A 12,500-nucleotide genomic window follows, 5' to 3' on the forward strand; every position below is an offset into this window, starting at 1 on the left:
CCCAAGGGAGTAACATAAGGAATTTACTCGGTGTCTTCCAGCGACTTTATTTAACGTCCTATAAATTCTTTCAGCAATCCTGAGTCGATTAACATGTCATTAGAAAGGAGCTGTAGAAATATAGCTACGGGTTAACAAGAGCTTTTAACGGTTAACAGACTTCGCTCGCATTTAAACAAGCAATTGAAAGAGTCCTCTCCTTAAAAATGTTGCGTTAACCGCTGTTAACCGTTTGAAACTTGCTTCAAACTCGCTGTTAATCGTGTAAATAGGTACGAAATCTTCAGAAAGCCATATAAATTATAATTTGACCCGAAACATCTACAGAATATCAATTTGAAGTTAATTTTCCTTCCTCGTTCGTGACAGTTACGATCATCCGGTCGTTGAGTAAATAAATGATAATTGAGTTAGAGCATTCCATTTATTTGTAAGTGCGTTTCTCAGGCTTCTCAAGGGTGCGTTTTACACCTTAAATCGAAAACCTTAAATTGAAGACACCTTAAATTGAAGACATATTAAATTGAAGACATATAGCTTCTAATATTTTGTTCTGTAGCCTTTTCCTCGGAATATTCTATTATGCATCAAGTCTGGTAGCTTTTGATTGTTTCTACTGAGAATGTCATCAGTGTTCTAATCACACGGGTGGAAAATTGCTGGTATGTTTCTTTCCTGATGTTGAAGTTAATCGCCTCTCTGTGAAGTTTTAACTTCACTAAATGAAATAAATTTTCTGTAGGATTAATGTCCGGGCTTCTGGGCACTGGTTAGTATGTTTAATAGCTGAGAACCCCTGCGTTCCAACATATTTTGTTCAGAGACACAATTTTGACTGGGGTCTCCACCCAGAATCCATGACGGGGATGTTCCCGTTCTGGCCAGCATACACATGGCGTCATAGTTGTTCTCCACGAAGCAAGCAAACAACTCACCATTCATTTTTTCATACTGAGTGCACCGGAGGACTCCTTTTCCATAGCTCTTGAAAAATAATAACTTTTATTACTCTCCCGCCGCTGCATACTTTAGCACCCTTTTCCGTGCCACTTCTATTAGGACCCTCACATTTGTTGCATCAACTTGGCCCTTGCGGTCCCCTTGCTAGGTCTACTAAATTGGTTTAGTGGTAGAAACTCACATTATGTAGATAGAGAGCTATGTTGTTTGGCCACACATCCTTTGGATACACAAACATTGCATAAGTTCGTCTTTTCGCCTCAATAACTCTCCGGAAGGCCATACTTGCAGTGTAAGGACACACAATTCTTTCCTTTTGTGACGTCACTAATGAGGTTAATTAGCTATTTTTCCTTACAAATTATATCTCGAGTCACACTTACTGAACTGTTCCAAAATTGTTGCCCTGGTTTGAAAAACCACAGAACTAATGCTATTTCTTTAGGTTATGCGATCGCAGACAATCTCGGACAAAACTGTTGAGACAGTGACACAATTTCACCTCTATTTTGACACACCCCTACTTACCCCCCCTTCCCACTCCCCCTCCCCCTCAGTCAATGTTGCTGAGTATTGCCATATGTTCTACAGTATATTTTCGACCAAGATAAGGCAACATTGAGTTTGGGGGAGGGGAAGGGCGGCTTTTAAGCTGAACGTTTGGATAAGTGGCTGGAGTACCAAAAAGGATACTTTGTCTCAACAGGTTTTGTCCGAGATTGTCTGTAACACGTTATGTTTCTAAAGCCGAAAAAATGAGTAATTATTTGAAAAGATACATTTTTTGACAGGTTGCTAAGACACGCTTTAAGCATTGGAATTGTTGTCTTGAGCAAAATCTTATAGAGAGTTGCGGATTTTAATGTATCTTTTTGAAATGACTTTCGGTAGTCGCCAATTATTATATTTCTTGGCGCGATCTTTTATTACTGTTTGAGGGGCATGTTGTTCCTTTACCCGCACCAAAAACACAGTGTGAACAAGACATTTCTATCGATATAGAGACAGACCAACATCTTTCACTCTAAAGGCCCCATAATGTTTGTTAAAAATGGAGAAATTGAAGATCGTCAAAGCGACGTGATGGCCTGTAGATGGAAAGTAAATCCCAAGGGAGTAACATAAGGAATTTACTCGGTGTCTTCCAGCGACTTTATTTAACGTCTATAAAGTCTTTCAGCAATCCTGAGTCGATTAACATGTCATTAGAAAGGAGCTGTAGAAATATAGCTACGGTTAACAAGAGCTTTTAACGGTTAACAGACTTCGCTCGCATTTAAACAAGCAATTGAAAGAGTCCTCTCCTTAAAAATGTTGCGTTAACCGCTGTTAACCGTTGAAACTTGCTTCAAACTCGCTGTTAATCGTGTAAATAGGTACGAAATCTTCAAGAAAGCCATATTAAATTATAATTTGACCCGAAACATCTACAGAATATCAATTTGAAGTTAATTTTCCTTCCTCGTTCGTGACAGTTACGATCATCCGGTCGTTGAGTAAATAAATGATAATTGAGTTAGAGCATTCCATTTATTTGTAAGTGCGTTTCTCAGGCTTCTCAAAGGGTGCGTTTTACACCTTAAATCGAAAACCTTAAATTGAAGACACCTTAAATTGAAGACATATTAAATTGAAGACATATAGCTTCTAATATTTTGTTCTGTAGCCTTTTCCTCGGAATATTCTATTATGCATCAAGTCTGGTAGCTTCTGATTGTTTCTACTGAGAATGTCATCAGTGTTCTAATCACACGGGTGGAAAATTGCTGGTATGTTTCTTTCCTGATGTTGAAGTTAATCGCCTCTCTGTGAAGTTTTAACTTCACTAAATGAAATAAATTTTCTGTAGGATTAATGTCCGGGCTTCTGGGCACTGGTTTTAATAGCTGAGAACCCCTGCGTTCCAACATATTTCGTTCAGAGACACAATTTTGACTGGGGTCTCCACCCAGAATCCATGACGGGGATGTTCCCGTTCTGGCCAGCATACACATGGCGTCATAGTTGTTCTCCACGAAGCAAGCAAACAACTCACCATTCATTTTTTCATACTGAGTGCACCGGAGGACTCCTTTTCCATAGCTCTTGAAAAATAATAACTTTTATGACTCTCCCGCCGCTGCATACTTTAGCACCCTTTTCCGTGCCACTTCTATTAGGACCTTCACATTTGTTGCATCAATTTGGCCCTTGCGGTCCCCTTGCTAGGTCTACTAAATTGGTTTAGTGGTAGAAACTCACATTATGTAGATAGAGAGCTATGTTGTTTGGCCACACATCCTTTGGATACACAAACATTGCATAAGTTCGTCTTTTCGCCTCAATAACTCTCCGGAAAGCCATACTTGCAGTGTAAGGGCACACAATTCTTTCCTTTTGTGACGTCACTAATGAGGTTAATTAGCTATTTTTCCTTACAAAATTATATCTCGAGTCACACTTACTGAACTGTTCCAAAATTGTTGCCCTGGTTTGAAAAACCACAGAACTAATGCTATTTCTTTAGGTTATGCGATCGCAGACAATCTCGGACAAAACTGTTGAGACAGTGACACAATTTCACCTCTATTTTGACACACCCCTACTTACCCCCCCTTCCCACTCCCCCTCCCCCTCAGTCAATGTTGCTGAGTATTGCCATATGTTCTACAGTATATTTTCGACCAAGATAAGGCAACATTGAGTTTGGGGGGAGGGGAAAGGGCGGCTTTTAAGCTGAACGTTTGGATAAGTGGCTGGAGTACCAAAAAGGATACTTTGTCTCAACAGGTTTTGTCCGAGATTGTCTGTAACACGTTATGTTTCTAAAGCCGAAAAATGAGTAATTATTTGAAAAGATACATTTTTTGACAGGTTGCTAAGACACGCTTTAAGCATTGGAATTGTTGTCTTGAGCAAAATCTTATAGAGAGTTGCGGATTTTAATGTATCTTTTTGAAATGACTTTCGGTAGTCGCCAATTATTATATTTCTTGGCGCGATCTTTTATTACTGTTTGAGGGGCATGTTGTTCCTTTACCCGCACCAAAAACACAGTGTGAACAAGACATTTCTATCGATATAGAGACAGACCAACATCTTTCACTCTAAAGGCCCCATAATGTTTGTTAAAAATGGAGAAATTGAAGATCGTCAAAGCGACGTGATGGCCTGTAGATGGAAAGTAAATCCCAAGGGAGTAACATAAGGAATTTACTCGGTGTCTTCCAGCGACTTTATTTAACGTCTATAAAGTCTTTCAGCAATCCTGAGTCGATTAACATGTCATTAGAAAGGAGCTGTAGAAATATAGCTACGGTTAACAAGAGCTTTTAACGGTTAACAGACTTCGCTCGCATTTAAACAAGCAATTGAAAGAGTCCTCTCCTTAAAAATGTTTCGTTAACGGCTGTTAACCGTTGAAACTTGCTTCAAACTCGCTGTTAATTGTGTAAATAGGTACGAAATCTTCAAGAAAGCCATATTAAATTATAATTTGACCCGAAACATCTACAGAATATCAATTTGAAGTTAATTTTCCTTCCTCGTTCGTGACAGTTACGATCATCCGGTCGTTGAGTAAATAAATGATAATTGAGTTAGAGCATTCCATTTATTTGTAAGTGCGTTTCTCAGGCTTCTCAAAGGGTGCGTTTTACACCTTAAATCGAAAACCTTAAATTGAAGACACCTTAAATTGAAGACATATTAAATTGAAGACATATAGCTTCTAATATTTTGTTCTGTAGCCTTTTCCTCGGAATATTCTATTATGCATCAAGTCTGGTAGCTTCTGATTGTTTCTACTGAGAATGTCATCAGTGTTCTAATCACACGGGTGGAAAATTGCTGGTATGTTTCTTTCCTGATGTTGAAGTTAATCGCCTCTCTGTGAAGTTTTAACTTCACTAAATGAAATAAATTTTCTGTAGGATTAATGTCCGGGCTTCTGGGCACTGGTTTTAATAGCTGAGAACCCCTGCGTTCCAACATATTTCGTTCAGAGACACAATTTTGACTGGGATCTCCACCCAGAATCCATGACAGGGATGTTCCCGTTCTGGCCAGCATACACATGGTGTCATAGTTGTTCTCCACAAAGCAAGCAAACATCTCACCATTCATTTTTTCATACTGAGTGCACCGGAGGACTCCTTTTCCATAGCTCTTGAAAAATAATAACTTTTATGACTCTCCCGCTGCTGCATACCTTAGCACCCTTTTCCGTGCCACTTCTATTAGGACCTTCACATTTGTTGCATCAATTTGGCCCTTGCGGTCCCCTTGCTAGGTCTACTAAATTGGTTTAGTGGTAGAAACTCACATTATGTAGATAGAGAGCTATGTTGTTTCGCCACACATCCTTTGGATACACAAACATTGCATAAGTTCGTCTTTTCGCCTCAATTACTCTCCGGAAAACCATACTTGCAGTGTAAGGACACACAATTCTTTCCTTTTGTGACGTCACTAATGAGGTTAATTAGCTATTTTTCCTTACAAAATTATATCTCGAGTCACACTTACTGAACTGTTCCAAAATTGTTGCCCTGGTTTGAAAAACCACAGAACTAATGCTATTTCTTTAGGTTATGCGATCGCAGACAGTCTGTAACACGTTATGTTTCTAAAGCCGAAAAATGAGTAATTATTTGAAAAGATACATTTTTTGACAGGTTGCTAAGACACGCTTTAAGCATTGGAATTGTTGTCTTGAGCAAAATCTTATAGAGAGTTGCGGATTTTAATGTATCTTTTTGAAATGACTTTCGGTAGTCGCCAATTATTATATTTCTTGGCGCGATCTTTTATTACTGTTTGAGGGGCATGTTGTTCCTTTACCCGCACCAAAAACACAGTGTGAACAAGACATTTCTATCGATATAGAGACAGACCAACATCTTTCACTCTAAAGGCCCCATAATGTTTGTTAAAAATGGAGAAATTGAAGATCGTCAAAGCGACGTGATGGCCTGTAGATGGAAAGTAAATCCCAAGGGAGTAACATAAGGAATTTACTCGGTGTCTTCCAGCGACTTTATTTAACGTCTATAAAGTCTTTCAGCAATCCTGAGTCGATTAACATGTCATTAGAAAGGAGCTGTAGAAATATAGCTACGGTTAACAAGAGCTTTTAACGGTTAACAGACTTCGCTCGCATTTAAACAAGCAATTGAAAGAGTCCTCTCCTTAAAAATGTTGCGTTAACCGCTGTTAACCGTTGAAACTTGCTTCAAACTCGCTGTTAATCGTGTAAATAGGTACGAAATCTTCAAGAAAGCCATATTAAATTATAATTTGACCCGAAACATCTACAGAATATCAATTTGAAGTTAATTTTCCTTCCTCGTTCGTGACAGTTACGATCATCCGGTCGTTGAGTAAATAAATGATAATTGAGTTAGAGCATTCCATTTATTTGTAAGTGCGTTTCTCAGGCTTCTCAAAGGGTGCGTTTTACACCTTAAATCGAAAACCTTAAATTGAAGACACCTTAAATTGAAGACATATTAAATTGAAGACATATAGCTTCTAATATTTTGTTCTGTAGCCTTTTCCTCGGAATATTCTATTATGCATCAAGTCTGGTAGCTTCTGATTGTTTCTACTGAGAATGTCATCAGTGTTCTAATCACACGGGTGGAAAATTGCTGGTATGTTTCTTTCCTGATGTTGAAGTTAATCGCCTCTCTGTGAAGTTTTAACTTCACTAAATGAAATAAATTTTCTGTAGGATTAATGTCCGGGCTTCTGGGCACTGGTTAGTATGTTTAATAGCTGAGAACCTCTGCGTTCCAACATATTTTGTTCAGAGACACAATTTGGACTGGGGTCTCCACCCAGAATCCATGACGGGGATGTTCCCGTTCTGGCCAGCATACACATGGCGTCATAGTTGTTCTCCACGAAGCAAGCAAACAACTCACCATTCATTTTTTTCATACTGAGTGCACCGGAGGACTCCTTTTCCATAGCTCTTGAAAAATAATAACTTTTATTACTCTCCCGCCGCTGCATACTTTAGCACCCTTTTCCGTGCCACTTCTATTAGGACCTTCACATTTGTTGCATCAACTTGGCCCTTGCGGTCCCCTTGCTAGGTCTACTAAATTGGTTTAGTGGTAGAAACTCACATTATGTAGATAGAGAGCTATGTTGTTTGGCCACACATCCTTTGGATACACAAACATTGCATAAGTTCGTCTTTTCGCCTCAATAACTCTCCGGAAGGCCATACTTGCAGTGTAAGGACACACAATTCTTTCCTTTTGTGACGTCACTAATGAGGTTAATTAGCTATTTTTCCTTACAAAATTATATCTCGAGTCACACTTACTGAACTGTTCCAAAATTGTTGCCCTGGTTTGAAAAACCACAGAACTAATGCTATTTCTTTAGGTTATGCGATCGCAGACAATCTCGGACAAAACTGTTGAGACAGTGACACAATTTCACCTCTATTTTGACACACCCCTACTTACCCCCCCTTCCCACTCCCCCTCCCCCTCAGTCAATGTTGCTGAGTATTGCCATATGTTCTACAGTATATTTTCGACCAAGATAAGGCAACATTGAGTTTGGGGGGAGGGGAAAGGGCGGCTTTTAAGCTGAACGTTTGGATAAGTGGCTGGAGTACCAAAAAGGATACTTTGTCTCAACAGGTTTTGTCCGAGATTGTCTGTAACACGTTATGTTTCTAAAGCCGAAAAATGAGTAATTATTTGAAAAGATACATTTTTTGACAGGTTGCTAAGACACGCTTTAAGCATTGGAATTGTTGTCTTGAGCAAAATCTTATAGAGAGTTGCGGATTTTAATGTATCTTTTTGAAATGACTTTCGGTAGTCGCCAATTATTATATTTCTTGGCGCGATCTTTTATTACTGTTTGAGGGGCATGTTGTTCCTTTACCCGCACCAAAAACACAGTGTGAACAAGACGTTGCTATCGATATATAGACAGACCAACATCTTTCACTCTAAAGGCGCCATAAGGGTTGTAAAAAATGGAGAAATTGAAGATCGTCAAAGCGACGTGATGGCCTGTAGATGGAAAGTAAATCCCAAGGGAGTAACATAAGGAATTTACTCGGTGTCTTCCAGCGACTTTATTTAACGTCTATAAAGTCTTTCAGCAATCCTGAGTCGATTAACATGTCATTAGAAAGGAGCTGTAGAAATATAGCTACGGTTAACAAGAGCTTTTAACGGTTAACAGACTTCGCTCGCATTTAAACAAGCAATTGAAAGAGTCCTCTCCTTAAAAATGTTGCGTTAACCGCTGTTAACCGTTGAAACTTGCTTCAAACTCGCTGTTAATCGTGTAAATAGGTACGAAATCTTCAAGAAAGCCATATTAAATTATAATTTGACCCGAAACATCTACAGAATATCAATTTGAAGTTAATTTTCCTTCCTCGTTCGTGACAGTTACGATCATCCGGTCGTTGAGTAAATAAATGATAATTGAGTTAGAGCATTCCATTTATTTGTAAGTGCGTTTCTCAGGCTTCTCAAAGGGTGCGTTTTACACCTTAAATCGAAAACCTTAAATTGAAGACACCTTAAATTGAAGACATATTAAATTGAAGACATATAGCTTCTAATATTTTGTTCTGTAGCCTTTTCCTCGGAATATTCTATTATGCATCAAGTCTGGTAGCTTCTGATTGTTTCTACTGAGAATGTCATCAGTGTTCTAATCACACGGGTGGAAAATTGCTGGTATGTTTCTTTCCTGATGTCGAAGTTAATCGCCTCTCTGTGAAGTTTTAACTTCACTAAATGAAATAAATTTTCTGTAGGATTAATGTCCGGGCTTCTGGGCACTGGTTAGTATGTTTAATAGCTGAGAACCTCTGCGTTCCAACATATTTTGTTCAGAGACACAATTTGGACTGGGGTCTCCACCCAGAATCCATGACGGGGATGTTCCCGTTCTGGCCAGCATACACATGGCGTCATAGTTGTTCTCCACGAAGCAAGCAAACAACTCACCATTCATTTTTTTCATACTGAGTGCACCGGAGGACTCCTTTTCCATAGCTCTTGAAAAATAATAACTTTTATTACTCTCCCGCCGCTGCATACTTTAGCACCCTTTTCCGTGCCACTTCTATTAGGACCTTCACATTTGTTGCATCAACTTGGCCCTTGCGGTCCCCTTGCTAGGTCTACTAAATTGGTTTAGTGGTAGAAACTCACATTATGTAGATAGAGAGCTATGTTGTTTGGCCACACATCCTTTGGATACACAAACATTGCATAAGTTCGTCTTTTCGCCTCAATAACTCTCCGGAAGGCCATACTTGCAGTGTAAGGACACACAATTCTTTCCTTTTGTGACGTCACTAATGAGGTTAATTAGCTATTTTTCCTTACAAAATTATATCTCGAGTCACACTTACTGAACTGTTCCAAAATTGTTGCCCTGGTTTGAAAAACCACAGAACTAATGCTATTTCTTTAGGTTATGCGATCGCAGACAATCTCGGACAAAACTGTTGAGACAGTGACACAATTTCACCTCTATTTTGACACACCCCTACTTACCCCCCTTCCCACTCCCCCTCCCCCTCAGTCAATGTTGCTGAGTATTGCCATATGTTCTACAGTATATTTTCGACCAAGATAAGGCAACATTGAGTTTGGGGGGAGGGGAAAGGGCGGCTTTTAAGCTGAACGTTTGGATAAGTGGCTGGAGTACCAAAAAGGATACTTTGTCTCAACAGGTTTTGTCCGAGATTGTCTGTAACACGTTATGTTTCTAAAGCCGAAAAATGAGTAATTATTTGAAAAGATACATTTTTTGACAGGTTGCTAAGACACGCTTTAAGCATTGGAATTGTTGTCTTGAGCAAAATCTTATAGAGAGTTGCGGATTTTAATGTATCTTTTTGAAATGACTTTCGGTAGTCGCCAATTATTATATTTCTGGGCGCGATCTTTTATTACTGTTTGAGGGGTATGTTGTTCCTTTACCCGCACCAAAAACACAGTTTGAACAAGACATTTCTATCGATATAGAGACAGACCAACATCTTTCACTCTAAAGGCCCCATAATGTTTGTTAAAAATGGAGAAATTGAAGATCGTCAAAGCGACGTGATGGCCTGTAGATGGAAAGTAAATCCCAAGGGAGTAACATAAGGAATTTACTCGGTGTCTTCCAGCGACTTTATTTAACGTCTATAAAGTCTTTCAGCAATCCTGAGTCGATTAACATGTCATTAGAAAGGAGCTGTAGAAATATAGCTACGGTTAACAAGAGCTTTTAACGGTTAACAGACTTCGCTCGCATTTAAACAAGCAATTGAAAGAGTCCTCTCCTTAAAAATGTTGCGTTAACCGCTGTTAACCGTTGAAACTTGCTTCAAACTCGCTGTTAATCGTGTAAATAGGTACGAAATCTTCAAGAAAGCCATATTAAATTATAATTTGACCCGAAACATCTACAGAATATCAATTTGAAGTTAATTTTCCTTCCTCGTTCGTGACAGTTACGATCATCCGGTCGTTGAGTAAATAAATGATAATTGAGTTAGAGCATTCCATTTATTTGTAAGTGCGTTTCTCAGGCTTCTCAAAGGGTGCGTTTTACACCTTAAATCGAAAACCTTAAATTGAAGACACCTTAAATTGAAGACATATTAAATTGAAGACATATAGCTTCTAATATTTTGTTCTGTAGCCTTTTCCTCGGAATATTCTATTATCCATCAAGTCTGGTAGCTTTTGATTGTTTCTACTGAGAATGTCATCAGTGTTCTAATCACACGGGTGGAAAATTGCTGGTATGTTTCTTTCCTGATGTTGAAGTTAATCGCCTCTCTGTGAAGTTTTAACTTCACTAAATGAAATAAATTTTCTGTAGGATTAATGTCCGGGCTTCTGGGCACTGGTTTTAATAGCTGAGAACCCCTGCGTTCCAACATATTTCGTTCAGAGACACAATTTGGACTGGGGTCTCCACCCAGAATCCATGACGGGGATGTTCCCGTTCTGGCCAGCATACACATGGCGTCATAGTTGTTCTCCACGAAGCAAGCAAACAACTCACCATTCATTTTTTTCATACTGAGTGCACCGGAGGACTCCTTTTCCATAGCTCTTGAAAAATAATAACTTTTATTACTCTCCCGCCGCTGCATACTTTAGCACCCTTTTCCGTGCCACTTCTATTAGGACCTTCACATTTGTTGCATCAACTTGGCCCTTGCGGTCCCCTTGCTAGGTCTACTAAATTGGTTTAGTGGTAGAAACTCACATTATGTAGATAGAGAGCTATGTTGTTTGGCCACACATCCTTTGGATACACAAACATTGCATAAGTTCGTCTTTTCGCCTCAATAACTCTCCGGAAGGCCATACTTGCAGTGTAAGGGCACACAATTCTTTCCTTTTGTGACGTCACTAATGAGGTTAATTAGCTATATTTCCTTACAAAATTATATCTCGAGTCACACTTACTGAACTGTTCCAAAATTGTTGCCCTGGTTTGAAAAACCACAGAACTAATGCTATTTCTTTAGGTTATGCGATCGCAGACAATCTCGGACAAAACCGTTGAGACAGTGACACAAATTCACCTTCATTTTTACACACCCCTACTTACTCTCCCCTTCCCACTTCCCTCCCCCCTCAGTCAATATTGCTGAGTATAGTCATATGTTCTACAGTATATTTTCGATCAAGATAAATCAACATTGAGTTTGGGGGGAGGGAAAAGGGGGCTTTTGAGTGGAACATTTGGATAAGTTGTTGGAGTACCAGAAATGTCGCTTTGTCTCAACAGGTTTTGTCCAAGATTGTAGTTAATGTGTCAAAGTAACAACATTTTTATTTTTCATCTTGAGTGGCTTGGCCTTCTGCAGCCATTTTCAAGACCCTCAAGATTTAATTGTGTTAGGCGTTCTTTATTCGAAGCGCTAATGGCCCTCGACCCATACACATGCGAAGTTTCTTTGTACGGGAGCTTTTTAAATGTTTTATTTTAACGCCCTAGAGCCTCGTTTGTCTTTGTCCACAGCTCTCCTCAAATAAACCCTGCATCATTTTCATTTGGAGCACCGGGTGAGAGTTCAATGTCGCCAGCTGGTGTGTTACAGCTTGGTTTGTCAGAGGAAGGTGTGTGATACAGTACTACAGGGAACTGTGAAGTGGTGAATAAGTAGACTACAATTAAATCCTAAGCATCGGAGAATTGCAACACTTTCAAGTACTACTTTCAACTAGGACCAGAGAAATAAAATAAGAAAGGGATTGCACGGATAAATTTCCAATTTTGATATAAGTTCATTGGACCAAGAAACGTGGTACCTCTTTTAATTAAACAAGAGAGCCTACAATTTCTCTTTTATACCCTAAAATGTGAGATTTTTGGAGGTTAAGGGAGTTAACGAAATCCGTTAAAGGAGGTGGGAAGCTTGGAAACCCTTAGCTCCTTTCTTAGGAGTTGTTTCTCGCGTTTTACAGGTCCAGATGTAATATCTAACAACAAGAAAATGAAAATACTATTTCTTTAATGCTGCTTAATTTGTACTTGAACAATAGGAAATAAGC

At 39.1% G+C, this 12,500-nt stretch overlaps 1 protein-coding gene across 1 annotated transcript in view; it reads left to right on the plus strand.

The window, feature by feature from the left end:
- Positions 1-12,500, plus strand: part of LOC138036082 (uncharacterized) — a 25,818-nt gene that overhangs the window by 9,500 nt on the left and 3,818 nt on the right. Inside the window, exon 2 of the mRNA XM_068882443.1 lies at positions 11,968-12,065. Within this exon, the coding sequence (XP_068738544.1) occupies positions 11,968-12,065 (98 nt within the window). The remainder of the gene's footprint in view (positions 1-11,967; positions 12,066-12,500) is intronic.

The sequence above is a fragment of the Montipora capricornis genome, unplaced genomic scaffold, assembly GCF_036669925.1.
Source record: "Montipora capricornis isolate CH-2021 unplaced genomic scaffold, ASM3666992v2 scaffold_456, whole genome shotgun sequence".
Classification (NCBI taxonomy): domain Eukaryota; kingdom Metazoa; phylum Cnidaria; class Anthozoa; order Scleractinia; family Acroporidae; genus Montipora; species Montipora capricornis.